This window comes from Orbicella faveolata, unplaced genomic scaffold, assembly GCF_042242905.1.
Source record: "Orbicella faveolata isolate gen_17 unplaced genomic scaffold, um_ofav_v1 contig_1, whole genome shotgun sequence".
Classification (NCBI taxonomy): Eukaryota; Metazoa; Cnidaria; class Anthozoa; order Scleractinia; family Merulinidae; genus Orbicella; species Orbicella faveolata.
In genome coordinates this window covers 38,135,895-38,153,858 of record NW_028301536.1, presented here as the reverse complement: position 1 = coordinate 38,153,858, position 17,964 = coordinate 38,135,895, and the positions used below count along the sequence as shown (strand labels likewise).

At 38.2% G+C, this 17,964-nt stretch overlaps 1 protein-coding gene across 1 annotated transcript; it reads right to left on the bottom strand.

Moving 5' to 3' along the window:
• Window positions 1–3,847: 3,847 nt before the first annotated feature.
• LOC149118990 (matrilin-1-like) lies at window positions 3,848–12,574 on the bottom strand. Its single transcript, XM_089275467.1, has 7 exons — window positions 12,373–12,574; window positions 11,628–12,073; window positions 10,142–10,304; window positions 7,762–8,313; window positions 7,235–7,267; window positions 6,167–6,299; window positions 3,848–5,357 (listed from the first exon to the last, which is right to left on the bottom strand). The coding sequence occupies exons 2-6, from the start codon at window positions 12,054–12,056 to the stop codon at window positions 6,169–6,171; spliced, it is 1,308 nt and encodes a 435-aa protein (XP_089131593.1). The 5' UTR covers window positions 12,057–12,073; window positions 12,373–12,574; the 3' UTR covers window positions 3,848–5,357; window positions 6,167–6,168.
• Between the last annotated feature and the right edge of the window lie 5,390 nt (window positions 12,575–17,964).

The following is a 17,964-nucleotide window of genomic DNA, read 5'->3' as shown; positions in this document are numbered from 1 at the left end:
ATTTCATTTGAACTGAAACTTGTAGAGTTTATTTCACATTGCTGGGTGTTAATTCTTCTGGTGTTTCATGACTTTCAGCGGCAGGTCATAAACCATGCAGCGTTATAGTCTTAAAATAATGATAATAAAAAAAGAAGGAAGGAGACTTTCGTGATTCAATTTCAAAACAATCTTCCGTAACACCGAAAACATTCACATTAAAATAACATTCACTCACCTTGATAGACTTGATACTCAAAAAAACTCCGAAAACTTCGAATTCGTTGAGACCGCTAAAATCGACGCCAGACAAAAGAAGTCACAAAAGACCGGAAATCAGGCAGATCAGTGCTGTCGTCTCCGCTCGGCCAAGACTGGGTATGGTGTATAAATAATGACCTCACAAGACTCACAAGGGGACCCCAGGGACCCAAGGGGAGGTCGAAGGCTTGAAATTGTTGAGACTACAAGCGAGAACTCTTAAATACACTTTAACTTGCAGTTCGTGGCCAAAGCTACCCTCATCTGTGGGTCGGTAAGGCCTTGAACATTCATGTCACATTTTTTGGAGAACATTCTCCCTTCTCCCTTTTTATGCTCTGGTTCTCCCTTCTCCCTATTTTTTTGCTTCCTTTCTCCCTCCTTCCTATTTTTTTTTGGCCGTTTCTCCCTCCTCCCTAAACCGTTCCTCTCCCCTCCGAATGAAGACGATCCAAACTTCTTTCAGGTTTTTTTCGATCATTTATCAAACTTTAAATGTGGTGAAATTATAATTGGTGGGGACTTTAACTTAGTTCTTGACGTTGAAAAAGACAAGAGGGGTGGCCTTGCCAGAATACACAAAAATGCCTTAAAAGTGATTCGAGATTTCTCTGAAAATCTTGGTTTGACTGATATTTGGAGACTTTTCAACCCAGAAGCCAGGAGATATACTTGGCGCCAAAACCAACCAGTCATACATTGCCGACTCGATTTTTTTCTAGTAAGTGAATCATCTTTATGTGATGTGACCCATGCAGATATTTTTCCTGGTTTCAAAACGGATCATTCGATGATTACTCTGAATCTAGCTTTACACTCGAACCCTAGAGGCAAAGGTTTTTGGAAGTTGAACACGTCCCTTTTATCCGAAATGAAATATGTCCAAGAAATTAAAACAACAATTGAAAGCACTGTGAACCAATACAAAGACGACACCTCAGTGAACCCAGCTCTGCTTTGGGAGATGATTAAATTAAAGGTGCGAGAAAAATCAATATCTTATGCTGCATACAAAAACAAGAACTCCGGATATTTTCTAAATCTCGAAAAAAGGTACTGTAAACAAGGAACAATTAGTCAATTAAAAATTAATGACACCGACTTTGTCACCACAGACAGAGATATCTTATCTGAATGTACGGCTTTTTATAAAAATCTTTATACGTCAAAAAGCCCCGACAGCATCCAGTCAACATTGCTCTCTGAAATGAACTCCACTTCTTTGACCAATGAAGAACAAACTTTGTGTGAAGGCTCCTTAACTCAAAAGGAATGTTTCGAAGCCCTGAAGAAGATGGAATCTGACAAAACGCCAGGCACGGATGGACTTCCCGCCGAATTCTACAAAGTTTTTTGGAAAGACATTTCTTTTTTTTTAATCTCGGCCCTCAACTATGCTTTTGACTCTGGCTGCCTCTCAGTAACACAAAGACGAGGGGTTATAAAACTAATTCCAAAAAAAGATGCGGAACTATACTTCATCAAAAATTGGAGGCCTATTACCCCTTTGAACACTGATTACAAAATCGCAGCAAAATCTATTGCAAACCGAATTAAATTAGTACTTCCAAACCTTATCAATCATGATCAAACAGGATTTTTGAAGGGCAGATTTATAGGCGAAAATATCAGACTCATTGACTCTATTATCCAATATGCCACAGAAAAGAATATCCCGGGCCTGTTACTTTTTAATTGAGTTTGAAAAGGCATTTGATTCTCTCGAATGGTCCTTCATACATGGCACATTAAGATCCTACGGTTTTGGTGCTTCGCTAATCAACTGGGTGAAAACCCTGTATAGTCATACTGAAAGCTGTATTCTGAATAATGGATGGGCAAGTAATTTTTTTGAAATTCAAAGAGGTGTTAGGCAAGGCTGCCAGCTCTCACCTTATTTATTTATCCTATCGGCAGAGGTGCTGGCCACGGCAATTAGGAAAAATACTAATATAAAGGGAATCTCTGTAAATAATGTGGAAATTAAGTTAAGTCAGTATGCCGATGACACAACACTTATATTAGACGGGTCACGTGAATCTCTCCTTGCATCCCTTACAATGCTTGACGATTTCAGCAAAGTCTCTGGCCTCAGACTCAATGATAAGAAAACGGAAGCTCTATGGATTGGCGCAAGTATTGGAAATGATAAAATTCTGTTATCAGGAAAAGAGCTTAAATGGCCAAAAGACAAAGTAAAATCCCTAGGTCTATGGATTTCAACAGATCCCGAACTATCTGTCTCTTTAAACTACAATGAGAAACTTGAAAAAGTGAAAGAAATGCTAAGATGCTGGAAATACCGCCGACTCACTTTGTTAGGGAAAATCATTGTTATCAAATCACTAGTGGTCTCCCAATTGGTTTATCTACTCTCGCCTCTTCGCTTCCTCTACACTTTTCTATGGAATGGTAAAGGCGACAAGATAAAACGGAAGGTAATGATCAATGACTTCGGTGGTGGTGGCCTAAAAATGATCGATATTAGTTCCTTCAATAAATCCCTCAAAACCACATGGATTAAAAAATATTTAGATAACAACAATAAGGGAAAATGGAAAATCTTTTTTGATATAACCCTAAAAAAATATGGCTGTCAAAACTTTTTTTCCTACAACCTCAACGTTAGAGACACCTTATCGACAATAACAACTTCGGATGCCTTTTTAAAAGAACTGTTAGGAATCTGGGCGGAAGTTAACTTTGAACCTGAACTAACATCGAAAGATCACTTTCTGGATCAACAACTTTGGCATAACTCCCTAATAAAGATAGCCAACAAAACAGTTTTTTAAAAAATTGGTTCACTAAGGGAATAACTCGGGTGAAACATCTTTTAGGACCGGACAACAACTTTCTCTCGTTAAATGATTTCCGCTGTAAGTATGAAATAGACCCTCGCCCTCTCAGCTTCTACGGATTAATAACGGCTGTAAAGTCTCTTCGGACTGATTCTAATTTTCAAGATTTACAGAACACCGACCACGAATATGAGCCACTTACAACAAGAATTTTGCAGGTCAAAAAGCAACTACAATAATATATAAAAAACTGATTAGTAACAAGAGTTTAACCCCAGAGTCAAGTCAAAAGAAGTGGCTAGAGGATTGTGGCCTACCAATAAATGACAACATAAATTGGAATGCTGCCTATCTTTTAGCTAAAAAATACACAAAGAGCACTAAGCTGATAGAGTTTCAGTTTAAATTCTTACATAGACGTGTACCAACCAATAACTTTTTATTTGGAATAGGTCTACAGGGCGATGAAAAGTGCAGTTTTTGTCACACCTCCTCTGAGTCAATAATTCATCTTTTTTGGTCATGCCGCCAAACATCTCACTTTTGGAATAAACTCACTGAATGGCTGAAAAACTTAAATTTACTTCCTAGAGATTATGCTTTGACAAATATTACTGCTTTGGGTCTGAGGCCAGATATCTCTCAATTTGCGCTTCTTATAAATTACTGCTTTCTCTTAGCACGATATCACATATGGCTCGCTAAAACAAAAGATGATCATCCAAATCTTACGTTTTTCATATGCACACTAAAATCACAATATGAGATAGAAACAAAAAGTGGAGACACGAAGAAATGGAAACCTCTTACAGGATATATGAGGATTTAATTAATATTTTAGACTATATTTTCTGTAGGGTTATCTATCTCCTACCCATTAATCTATTTCTAATCTCCTGTCAGATGCATAACTCATTTTACTTTTAATGTACCACATGCCTTTGGTCTGTTTTTTATGTTTCTGTACTACAACCTCAATCTGTAATGATAACTAGCTATTTTTCTTCTCAGTTTTTTTTTTTCTTTGCCCTTTGTGGTCACTGTATTTCTTAATTGTGTAAGTCGTGTAACTGTATTTGTTAGTAATGTAAGTCGTTTAGCTATTGTAATTTAATTAGTGTAAATAATTAGAGCAATATAATGTAAATAGAGTTAGTGTTGTAAGTAAGCATTGGTTTGTGTTATTGCAAATAAAAAAAAAAAAAAAGTTGACATAACAATCCTGAACTGAAAATGGATTAATGTATATAAGAACTTGATTTCCTTGAGTTCCTCAGGTAATGCATTTTGTGGGATTTGGAACATTAACTAAAAGCGTATGTTCATAGCTATAAATGTCAACGTAGAGCCTCGGTGTCCCAAAATACGTTAGTTCCGTTATCAGTAAATGCAGATCACATAGAAAATCACGGAACTTGATAAAGACCTCTCCCCTAGACCTAAAGCTCATCTAAAGTAACTAGAAACAAGCAAAATACAGTCGAACCTACGGTTGCGGCCGCTTCTCGTAAGCGACCACCTCTCCTCAGCGACGAGTATTCCAAAATACCAAAAGTTTCCAAGTCAAACCACTATATTCGGAACCACTTGTAAGCGACCACCTCTCGTGAGCGACCGCCTCTCGTAAGCGACCGCGACCACTTTTAGAGCTAAAAGTTTTAAAATTTCTTTTGTTTTTAACCTCCAGTAAGAGACCACTTGACAGATAATAGAGAGAAAATTGGATAATACGGTGTTGCAACATCATCGCACTCCTGAGTAGTGTAAGAGACGGAAATTTCTCTATAGGAAGTACCGGATTTTTTCTCGAAATTGACTTTTCACATGAATGAAACATCTAACCATAGGGTAAGCCTCTTCAGTTACCATGTGCTAATGAGGCGAAATTTTGACCCAATATGGTCTACATTCTCGAAACAGACCACCTGAGGTTCGACTGATGTACGCAGATAGGCGCTGTCGAGTACATACAGAAATATTGTTTTTATTCCAAGTATCACTTAAGATATATATTCAATTAGCAATGATTCATTTTCATGGAAACGGTTTGACATTGTTGATAATAATAGAAGTTTCTAGAAGCTTTCATAGCGCTAATTACCTTTAAATCTCATTTTTAATGATTTCATGTTATTCATGTAATTAAGTGTAAATCATCTTGTGCCTTTTTTCAAAATGTCATTGAAATGCAAATATTATGCTTGGGTTTACAATGGCTAAATTATGAAGTGTGTTTACACTTCGGTTTATTTCACGTCAGCTTTGCTATCGGTTACTTGATTGATGTTTTATATCCATCTTTGCGTCACTAGAATGCTGCAAAAAGATATAAAAGACATTAAGAGAAGGTTTCAGGGTTCGGCGCATGTCTGTATTATTCATTCGCCTGTGCACGCTTATTCGCACGGGCCCAGTTTTTCATTGTTTATGAACCAATCGTAAGCTAATCGTAAGCTAATCGTAAGCTAATCGTAAGCTAATCGTAAGCTAATCGTAAGTTACCTAATTTCGCATGCAAATAGCCGTAAAATCCTCAACCGTAGAATAAACTGCAAGGGTCGAAACCAAATCCAACTGTCGACAGCGTCTGTAAAATCCACTGAAAAATTCTGAGAATTTTGGTCATCCGTCAATCTGCCACGACTAACTATAGCATGTGATTACTGAACTACATCTGAGTTTGGTTTTAAAAGCGATAACGTTGATAAGAGCGAACAAAAGTATTCTGATTTAGAGTCATGCGTTGAACCATAAAACCCTCCCTTTAAAACCAATTAGTATGTTCCAATAATTTTGGAAATGGACGAGAAAATAGTTTGGCGCAAAAACGTTGCAGTTGTCAACTGTTCCCGGGTGGACTCTACTCGTTCAGTTATATACTAGGCCAAATTAGTACTTTTAAAGAAAAATAGAAGAAACACTTCCTGTTCCCTTCCCTCTCCACCCCTCCCTAGTCAACGCCCGTTTATTTTCAAGGACAACAGGGCCTGGAAAAGGAAGATGTGCTTACTGACGATCAACAATTGCAACTGCATTCACTTTGCTCAGTGGATTTTTCTCCTTTTTGAATCATTATGGAGGAAAGAGCGAATAACCTCAGTACAATTACTAGTTATTTTACTCACCTTCAAGATAAAGGGCATAGCTCACAAGACTTCTGGCAATTTATATAAGAAAAGTCTGGATTGTCCCTACAAAATCTTTTGTCTTTAGTTTTCTTTCTACATTCACGTTCGTAGTCAGGCTCATCTTTGCATTCTGAAAATTAGCAAAGAAAACAAAATATTTGCGAGTTTTACACGGCCTTTAACGTTTGCTTCGTCAACAGCATCGAAAACCTTTCTTCACCTTGAAAACCTTGTCCCATTGTACAATAGCTTTTGGATAAGCACCATACGTGGATAGTAAGGCACGGTTGAGTAACTCTTTTTGTTAAAAGATTTTCCAAACAAATGGCGGTGATTATCAACTTCCCCATCAAACTGAGCTTGCGTATCGTGCTTCTGCTCATGCGCCATTGTCTACAGAGCACAGGCAATGGGATGACGCAATATTATGTCCTTCACAGGACTTTAAAGTTTTATTCTCGTTTAAGTTTGTTAAAATCCCTCCTTGTACTACATCCTTGCTCTTTAAAAGAAAAAAGAAAGGAAAAAGAAAAGAAAAAACCGCAGTGTATAAACCAAATAGATTCCATTTTACTTCGGGCCTGTCTCGTAAGGTATAAATCACAGAAGACGTCTAAACTTGGCGGAACAAAAACACAGCAATTCACCTCACCACGCCACGTTTTAACAGCAACTGTGACCAACTCGTTGCAATAGAAAACGATAAGACTAATATAGCATTTTGAACATTTAGGAAGAAGCAGGGACCGAATGGTTTCACTTGAGCACTTTCGCGTTAGCTATAGCACTGTCTGAATCTCCTTATTTGTGTAACGTATCGTTTTTGTCCTAACTATAATCCACACCCATTATTTACTTCCACCCTCTGAGAGAGTGTACAAACTCTAAGCTGCCCCTTCCGATCCCTCTGGAACTAGCAGGTTGGAAGTAAATTGATCTAAGAGGCTAGCAGAAGTGTCGGGACCGTTATGATACTGAGGAGATTTCAACCAAAAAAAGATGGTATCTATGTTAAATTGCGATAAGGCACAACACCAGTAGCTAGAACATGAAAACCATACATACCTACTTTATTACGGACTTGAGCTGGTTGTGGATCTATAAATACGAACGAGGCATAAACATTACACAATAAATTAAGGTATAAAACGCGGTAAATCCATAAAATGTGTAACGAAATTTTTGCTTGGTTTCGTAATGATCTAGTCAGCCTATCGCTAGCCTCTTCCAGGCATTCAGTATGAAAGTCATGTTTAAATTATCTTGTAAACTGAAGGTCATACTTGGCTCAAAGGTTGACATAATGTTTTAGTTATAATTGTTTTCAAAATAAAACGTAGCTATTGTCTTTCTGTGTTGTAAACTGGTAAAACAGCACTCCATGAAGAATGAAACTAGAAACCACATAATCTCGTGCCCAGATCTCACTCTGTTTGACGCTTGGCCGTGAGAAATCTCGGTTCGAGGTTAGAAACGACCTTCAAGGTCTAACCTGCGACCAGGCGTTCTTATTTTGGGCCTCTCTCCAAAAGAACGCCCGACACAGGTTATTCAAGGTCCCAGAACCACAGCTGGCATTGACTGATACTTACTGCAGCCATTTTGGACTAGGTCATTTAATATCTCCTGCAAGTAACCTTGGATGTTCTCTGCATCCACGACATCTTCATCACGATCTGTCATCAGTCGTAGTCTACGCTCCCGCTTTCCAACTCCAATACCCACCGCAATCACACGAACGCCTGCGTCCCGCAAGGGCTTCGAGGATCGTCTTAGGCCTTGGGCTCCAGTAGACTGGACCCCATCGGTTAGTATTATCGCAATCTTATACACGCCCTGTCTGGCTTCTGGGAAGATCTGATCTTCTGTCATGTTTAGGGCCCGGTCGATTCTTGTTCTGTCGTCCATTTTGGGTAGTTTTTGCAAAGCATCCTGGAACTTCAAAGCCGTCTCGTATTGTCCGAATCCAGCTTTCAGTTTGGACTTTGTGCCGAACAGAACCAGCGCAACTCGATCTTTATACGGTGCTATGTCCAAATCCATCACTAGCTTCTTGACTATCTCCTTCTCTTCGTTAAAATCTTCCGCTTTAACGCTGCCGGAACAGTCTAAGATAAATGCCACATCCGTTGGACAAGAAGAAACTGAAATGCAAGTAATCTAAAGTCAGTTTAATGTTCCCTTGTTTAAAATTTGGTGGTTAGATATTCCAGTTCGGGCACAAGACTAATGGTTAGATAATACCTGTTCATGTTTGCCAGTCATTGAGCCATAGATGTTATAAGTGAACGAATTCTCCTATTTTAACATTGCTAACTCTCCATGTGAGATCGCTGGTGGTTATAATGACCAGAGTCCTGAAAAACCTTTGAACGAACGGCGCGATACTAGACCTCGTTGAACGTTAACATAAACACTTTTCCAAGTGTTCATGTTACCGCTAGTTGTCATATTCTACCGTACGCTTTTCTACACAAAAACTGCAAAATATTTTATCTGTATCAACATCGAAGTGGTGTGCAAACCCATTCTACCATCTCCAAAAGAAACCTAAAGAAACAAACTTGTGAAGAGGCTTCCAAGGAGTTATTTAAAAGGATTTATGTTATGTCTAGCCTGGTGTTTTTAATATATCGGCCAGAGCTTACTTCTGCTAGAATTTTGGAACACACTTAAGTTACCCACTAATCATTAAAATGGAAACAAAGACTTAATGGTTTTCAGGAGGGAGGAAAACCGGAGTACCCGGAGAAAAACTCTAGGCCGGAGCAAGGAGAGAACCAACAACAAGATCAACCCACATTTGAAGCCAGGCTGAAATCGAACCAGGACTACAATGGTGGGAGGCCTGGGGACCGTTTCTCGAAAGCCCCGGAAACCTTTTGGGACCCGCAAAGCCATTTTTAGTTAATGCTGTATTTAAAAACAGTGACGTGTTGGCGCCTGGAACTTTTAGTATGAAGAAAAGCTATGTCCATAAGAATATCTCAGGGGCACCCAACGGATCGTTTAGGTAAATTATCTGTTCGCAAGGCCTTTAATCCCCTTTGATTTTCTTAAAAGAATTGTCGCCTCGAACTTCCGTGATTCGAGAAATTTAATGTCTGTTGTTTTCGGATTGTTAAAAATATCGTTTTGAGCACCGAAAAAAGGTCAGCTATCATTTTCAGAAAGGCGATAAGACCTAAAGTTTTCGGGAAATGGACAAAAAAGCCCTAATAAATTCGAGAATACTCAAGTCGCCCTAGAATAACCGAACAGCTAACATTTTTTAGCGCAATCTAAAATTAACCTACAGAGCTTTAAAAGTACTCCAGATAGCCTAAAACAGCGTTTAAAAGCATGCGAAACGTTAAGTTCTTAAATCAAGGTTTTTACAACATGCGTTGTTTTGCTATGTTTGTGACCACAGTGTGTTTTCTATTTTTACTCAAGCGTTCAAAGGCATTCGAGAGAGAACGGTCGTCGGGTGCCCCTGATATCTGAATAAAACAGCTCTGTAATCATAAGGTTTGAGATTTTGCTACGGCTTTTTGGGTGCGAGAACTTTTCGGGACCTTTGAGAAACAGGCCCTAAGGTTCTCACCACTACTCCATCCTTGTTTCCTGAAGCCGTTGGACTATGACTATTGACAGCACCCTAGTGCCAGTTCCACGCGGTCCCAGCCATAAATGGCAATCACACTGCGCCCATAGTGTAGCCAGGATTTAACCGTTGACATGAGTGGAACATGTTTCATAATTACTAAGCCATACATGTTCTCCACGCCAGCTACTATTTAGTCAGTTTTTAAACAACAATGAATTCGGCAAGGTAAATTTTTTCGTCGCAAACCATTTTACTGTTTACTATTGTTCTGGTTGAAAATTACTACTCTTTACCATGCTTGCTTTCATGATTATTTAATTACTCGATCATAAATACTGCAACATGATTCCAGAATTTTTCTTTTCTTAACAACCGTAACTTACCACAGAATTTTTTACTGAAGTTGTATAGGAACTTTTCGCTGAGTTCTTTAAAGTTATCATAAACGACCACGTTGCTTTCATCACCAGCAATCTTTTCCATGTCTTCCTTGTGCGACTTTGCCCTATTGTTAACTCCAATAACCCAGATACTTACATTTTTTTTCTATGTAAAGAAAAAGTACCGCCATATTAGAACACATGTGAACGATATCGATATTTCAAAATTCAAATGCGGACATGAAATGTTAACTGAAAGATCTTGTTTTACTCATTGCTCTCTAAGAGATTTTGTTCTGATTGTAACCTCTTTAAAACTTAAAGGGGCTACGTCACGGTCGCGCATGCGCGCGCGGTCACGAAAAAGTTTGAAAGTTTTAGCCTCAAACTTTCAAAGTCGTCGGCGAGGACGTATTCGTAACTTTATCGAAAAATATCTCTGTCATCCTTGAATGGTCTATTCTTTTGATAGCGGTTATAAGTCAATTGACTGTTGTAGAGTATTTACATGTAGATTTTGGCTCGTGTTCGATGTTTTGTGAGTGAATTTCCGTGGATGTTGTGATGCAGTGTGATGTCTTCTTGAGGCGGTCGGCGATCTGCAAGTGGTCGGAAGAGGATTTACACTTCAGTTTCTGAGGGAGTAACGTTTTGGTAAAAAGGCCATCGAAGGATTTTGCTAGACTGCCGCTTTTATTCTTCGTCAGTATCTGCGATGATTTATGGCGAATATCGGAGTGATTCAGCGTTTGCTGGCCACCTTCTTTCCCTAGAACGACGAATGCAATACAATTAGCAGAAAGTACACAAATTAGCTCGATCGAACGTAGACAGATTTGTCTCGTTTTTACTGCCGTCACGCTACGTCAACCTCGTTCCCAGGGTCGCGAGAGAGGAGAGACCCCGGCACAGGCTGGTCATGTGTCTCCCAGAATCTTGGAGATGACAAACAAATAGTGCGAGGGAGGGGCGCCTTAGTATGAAATTTGTTTAAACCGAGACCAGGGTAGAACGGAAAGATTTGTCTTCAAAACAATCACACGCTCCAGTGGGCAGGGAGATGAGAGACCCGAGGTAGGTTGACGCTACCTATTAAAGACCATGTTTCTACGGCGTGATACAACAGGGATATCCGCCTACGGCCTCATCAACTGTCACCTCATAGCCATCTCGAGATCATAATCTAATTGTATTAAACTGAAAATAACGGACAATAGCTCCGCTAATCAAATTGCAGCATTTGCATTAGTATACGGGTAGAGTTCTACTAAAACTCGATAGAAACACCGAAAATGATTTCTATTATTATTTTTTAAAATGTGGTTCGGTTGCTGTCAAACTCTTTCTGTATAATAATTCAGAAATGTTGGAAATTTTCGATTCGTGCAAAGGACTCAAACCCTGCAGGACCTTCCCCACCCTGGTAGGACGTTTAACTTTTTACGTTCTTACTCAATGAAGCTCACGAGTTAACATAAAATTGAATTACCTTCAATGCTTCCGGAAAAGACAATAATGAAATATTTTGTCTGTCATCCCATGTCGTGTTAATATACACTGGCTTTCCATCAGTGAAGACAAGCAAGACATTTCTGGCATTGGGTCTGTCTCCTCCATCTTTGCTAAACAGCTCGGTCAACGTCAGGTTCATTGCCAAATCTGTACGAGTTGAATCTCTCTCTGGTTCGAAATTTACTTCTTTCTCCACTTTACTCTTCAAGTTGTCAGCATTGTAGTAAAACGGGTTTGAAAAGTTGCTGTGGAGTGTTGCGTTGACGGCAAAAGTGACAAAACCAAAGTGATTGCTTGTTTCAGACACTCCAAGTTTGTCCACCAACTTATGAACGACCTGTATAAGGTCTTTGCGATCATCCTCACCCATACTTCTTGATATATCAGCAAGTATCGCGATATCCATGAAAGGCCTACATCCAACTATTTAAACAACAACAAAAAAAGACTTAGTATTCTGAACGGGAAAATGAAGTTTTTCCGCCATCTAAGGATTCACGTTGGTTTAAATTTGAATTGGCTCATGTCTACAAAATTTAGAGCATCGTACCTTTGCACCTCATGAGTACTACGGCTCAGAACAGCAAATCAGCCTTGCACAGAAATATTTCACATGCATTTTCAACCATGCGCACGCGCATACGCTATTTATATCCTTGTGGTGGCTTACTGGAACAAGAGACGTACAGTGGTGCAATCTTGAAGTAGTGAAACGTACTTACCAGCTTTAGTCGGAGACTGTGCCTTCTCTGAAAGAGGAACTGTAAAACGAAAGAGACAGAGAGGCAGAGGGACAGACAGAAAGAAACAGAGAAAAAAAGAAAGAGAAAAAGATGGAAGTGAATAAACAAACAAATATAGCGGTTTTCAATCGAGTGTTGGTTTTGGCTTTGGTTTTACTCGGTTTGAGATTGGTTGAATAGTCTTACTGGTAAGTAATTGATTTTTCCAAGACACTCAATTGAAAACCGCTCTGTATCTACATTAATGTAAGAAAAACGACCTATTTATGAAGGAAAAAACACGACATTGTTAAAATAGTGGTTGCCGCACCGCGGTTTTCAATCGAGTGTCTTGCCAATCTCAAAGGACTAAGACAATCCGAATGAACCAATGAAAACTTGAAATAATTACATGAAGCTCACCCGAAGCGCGGGAAAACGTTTTTGAGCTCGTGACGATTGGATTTGGTTTTATATTTCTGACTGGAAGAAAAAGGCGCACAATTTTTTTTTAAAGCCAATCGTGTATTTCAGCAATTTTTCAACAATCAAGTGAAAACCGCTCTAAAGTAACCTTTAGTAACTGCAATTTTGGAACATGACATTGTTTTCATTTTTTCGTTATTCGCAACTGAGTTTAACGAAAGTTGAGAACTGAAAAAGATGGAAAGTCACACTACGTAACTGGAGAATAATAATAATAATAATAATGATAATAATTATACTAATAATCAAAATTATAACAAAATTCTCGAACGTGATTGGCTATTAACAGCTCGATTTGAGCATTAATCGGACAGTGTACCCGTCATGCTTGTAATTGAGCAGTACGCGTCATTTTGCGCGCGCTGTTGTGGTGCACTTTGTTGAGTAAACTGCTGTGCTTTTCAGAATTGATAACGACGTTAAATCGTTCAGCGCTCAATCGATGGTTTGTTCGTTTCTCGAATTTTGTCATAGTTTTGATTAATTGGTAACAGGGCTTCGCGTCGTCCAATTCAGTCTGTAATCATACTCGTGATTAACAAAATAGACTCCCGCTTCGCGGTCGTCCGATTTTGTTAATCACTCGTATGATTACAGACCGAATTGGACTCCACTCAGTCCTATTACCATTAATAATAATAATAATAATAACAACAACAACAACAACAACAACAATAATAATAATAATAATAATTATAATAATAATAATAAGTTGACTTTTAGGCCTGACAATTTGTCGAAGATATTTTAAAGTAGCAAAAAGGATTGAGGACTTTGTGCCGTCCAACATAAGCGTGGTATCATCAGCATACTGGCTTATTTTGCATTCATTGTCCGAAATTTAAATACCACGAATTAATTTATCTCGTCTTACTGCTGTCCTCAGGATTTCAGCGCATAAAATAAGGTAAGGGACAGGGGAGAGCCTTGACGCACACCTCTACCTAGATTAAAGAAATCTGAAGACCGGCCATTGTTTTGTATACTGCTGCTAATGTCAGTATAAAAGAGCTTTATCCAGAGTACAAGAGAATCTCCAAAGTTATAATTAATATTTTAGAGTTCTTTCAATAAAAGACCATTCAAGAGTGTCAAAGGCTTTTTCAAAATCGATGAAAAGGAGAAGTCCTGGAATATTTTCGATATCTTTATAACTGAAGATATTATTTAACAGCGTTATACTTTCGCCAATAAACCTGTTTTTTTGGAAACCTGTTTGATCACTGTCAATCACCGAAGGCAAGGTTCTTTTTATTCTGTTAGCGATTGATTTAATTTGCAGCGATTTTATAATCACAATTCAAAAGCGAGATGGGTCTCCAGTTTTTTATGTAACATAGAGATTTATCTTTCTTTAGAATCAACGTTAATAATCCTCTCCTCTGTGATATGGAGAGAAGGCCTTTATCATGGGAAACGTTAATAGCGGCGAGAAGAAAGGGCTTAATGTCACTCCAAAAAACTTTATAAAATTCAACTGGAATTCCGTCCGTTCCAGGTGTCTTGTTTGATTTCATAGTTTTTAAACTTTCCAGACATTCTGCAGCCGTTAGTGGACCTTCACAAAGTTTTCTTTCGTCATCACTTATTGTACAGTGGTTCTCTTTTTGAAAAAAAGGTCTTCACCAGAAACGTTTTGAAAAGAGCTATTGTTTGACGCGCACAGTGCTTAATAAAAGCGTTTCGCTTCATTTGGATTTCTTCATCTGTGTTTAGAGTGACGTTGTCATCGATTTTCAGATTTCTTATTGTTTTACTATTAAAATGCCTTTTCTCCAACTCAAAAAAATACTTTGTATTTTTCTCCCTTTCATTGTACCAACGTGTTCTGGACCTGACAATCTAACCTTGGGTTTTGTAGTCGATCCATTGCTCTAGGCTTTGTTTCTTAATCTCTAGTTTCGTGCGAATTTCACGCTTCTCAATTTCGGGAAGGTTATTTTCAAGTTTGCGTTCAAGCATTAAAATCTCGGTCTCCAGGGTCTTCTCAGTTCGTTTTTTGTTTTGCCTTTAGTTGTTTTGCATATTTAATCGAAACTGCCCTTATTTGCATTTTCATCACATCCCATAAAAGTATCGCGTCTACTGACTCGTCCTCTTTGTAATCATTTAACACTACATTTATGGTTTCTTTGATAAGGTTAATATATTCAAGATCCTTTAGAAAGTGGCTGTTCAACTTCCAGAAACCTGGTCCTCTGGGGTTTGTTTTAGTGCCAAGAGATAAAGTAATAAGAGAGTGATCGGTTTTAAAGCCCGGTAAAACAGAGTATTTTTCGTTCCTTAACCAGTTAAAAGTTTCTCTTCTCTTAACCTCGCTCGATAGTCCCCTGACGTTCAAAGAACATATCACTAAATTATCTACTTTGGAAATATTTGACGAATTGAAAGACATAATAATAATAATAATAATAATAATAATAATAATAGTAATAATAATAATAATAAATAATAAAATTTTATTTACAAACCATCGAATAGTTACAAAACAATAAGATATTGAAAAAAATTATTAAGTTACGAGTTATAATAAGAAGACTGTATTAATCCTTTGTTATAAATGACATAAGATGAAAAACAAAATAATGGCTCAGCTTGCAGAAAATGTGACAAAAAAAATTAGCCTAATAAAAAACTTCCTTTGTAGGTAGTCTAAATATCGTATTAAGCATAAATAATGTCAACTACAAAATAATAATGATGATGATGATAATAATAATAATAATAATAATAATAATAATAATATAATTATTTAACCGGCCTGGCCCCCTCAGTTATTAGTTGTATCCAATGGAGCCCAGAAACTAAACGAAAGATAAACAATCCTTTAATAAATTTTAAAAAAAATTCGGATATATAAATCCGTAGCCCCTTTGTGAATTGTTTGCAAGTTTTAGGAATCGTTTGATGATTTTCAGAAATGTTACAACTAGACGCTCCAAGAGCGTTTACTCTGGCTTCCAGTCGCAATACCAAATCGTACTCTACAATTACTGAAAACAATAAAAACAAATAAAAGAATTGGGATGTTTAACTCAAGAGTTAAGCTTAGTTATCATATGACCCGTACGGCCCCGCGCGCAATTTCCTTGGAAAACCATAAGAAAAAAAGGTCCCGTATGGGGGACGTACGCGTCGAAGTGATAAGGCCGGAAAAACCCGTACGGCCCTACTAGAAACGCGTACAGCAAAATCGATGGGAGTTAATGACAAAAACATTTTTTTTTGCTGCAAAAGTTTGTTCTCTTCAAGATTAGTGACGAAAGTGAACATTCTGAGAGGTAATTCTACTATCCAGGCGAACTCTGCGATGCAGACCTACTCCGAAAGCTTTGAAAGAAAGTCAACACTCCTCACAAACGAAGAAGTTCACAACTTTCTCAGAAGCCAACAACAAGCAAACCTGTAGGCGTTCAAGAAAACAACTTTTCTGGATGAACTGTCCGACAATTAAGCTTTGGAATAAGCAAACAGTCTTGAGGCGAAACTTCTTTCAGTGGAGAGCATCAAAGAATTCATCGTGCGTCAAAAGCAAGAAAACCAGCAACGCGAAGAAAACAAAGTACGATATAAGCTTAAATCAGTTAAATGTTTTCTTCGAGTTTCCAGAGTTTCTGGGAGAAGTTGGTTAAACCAGAGAAATGACAAACATACCTTGTGTACGGAAGGATAAATTGCTCTGCAGTTTCTACATCAGTGTTGTTTGAAGAGACAAAACTGAGTACGAACACAAGTTCATTACCGTACAGTTCATCCAGATTATAAAACTCGCTTGTGTTTAATGGTGTAATTTCCACTACACAGCAAAGCCGGCAAAGTCAGTAAAGCCAGGCACTGTTTGCGAGACCCAACATCGGTGTCATTAATATTCAGTTGCTGGTTCTCCCTTGTTCAAGAGAATCCAAGATGACGAAGATTTGTGAACAATTTCAGTGAAGCGTGAAGCGAGCTTTTGTCCCTCGCTAAGTTTTTGATGGTTTTGACATATTGTTGACAGCTTTATGTCAACTTTCTGATGGCTTTTTAGCGTGAATTGTAATTGTGGACTTTACATGAGAAAATGAGTCGTGTTTTTCGATGAATTGTGAGTTTCTTGTTCGACGCGAAGAAATAACTGACAAGTTTTTATTGTAGTTGTTCCGTGCGCGGCCGTCTGATGTTATGTAATCGCGTCCTATTTAGGTTCAAACAGAATTTTCAAAATTTTCAACACAAGTGGTCATATGATAAAATGCTTATTGACTGAGTAAGGTCGGGCCGTACGTCCTGACCTCGAGCCAAATATTTTCTCGTCCGGCCCTCCCACTCAGTCAATAAGTACATAATATTTATAATTCAGCTTCGTCGAGTGTCTACTTCGTCCAATTGCATGTTGTTTGCTTCATCTTCAAAGCATCTTGTTAAGTCAGTACTCCGGCTTATATAGTTTCGTCTGTGTTTGCGTTGTTTGAACTCATATATGGCTTATTTGTTATCTCGTGAGAACTAATACGAACGGCTTGCTTTCAACCTATAGAGTTCGTGGACCAACCCGTTCTAGAAACACTCGATATCTTTGCATGTGAGATGAACGTACAAGGCATTAGTCTTTCCAACGATGTCTTTATAAAGCACAACATTCTCAAATGATGTTGATCACGTAGAACGAGCACACGATTGGTAGGCTTTCACAATTCTTGTCACTAGTTTCCGCGCTCTCTGCTAAGAACGTCCGGCACTATGCTCCCTCTCCCCGATTGGCGACCAAGACAAAACGGCCTTCATTTTCCCACGGAAGCCCGAGTAAAAAACATTGAAACATCACCTATGCTAGTAGTTAGTTTTAAGATCTTGCAAATTTTGAGGAAACTTTGCTTTCAGTATCTTCTCGTGGATAAACAATTTTTCATTCTTGTTATCCCAACTTCAGAGCACAGCTTCAGCCAGTTGTTTTTATTCCGCAATGTTGGCATAGTTAGTTGTTTTATCGACTTTGAGTTCCCATTGCAATGCTTCGCACTGTTTTAAAAATTTAATAAATTTAGGCGACGTCGATGTACGGCGTTAATTTTTTTTTATATTTTCATTTGCCCAGCGGACTTTTTAAAACTCTCAGCTGGAATAATG

Bases quoted from the DNA above. Each gene is read 5' to 3' on its own strand.
- LOC149118990 (XM_089275467.1), bottom strand. From the start codon at position 12,056: ATGGATATCGCGATACTTGCTGATATATCAAGAAGTATGGGTGAGGAT. The intron at 7,268-7,761 runs GTAAGTATCAGT...TCGTATTTATAG, and splicing joins CCTAGTCCAAAATGGCTGCA to ATCCACAACCAGCTCAAGTC. The intron at 6,300-7,234 runs GTATGTATGGTT...GCTAATTTTCAG, and splicing joins TCAAGTCCGTAATAAAGTAG to AATGCAAAGATGAGCCTGAC.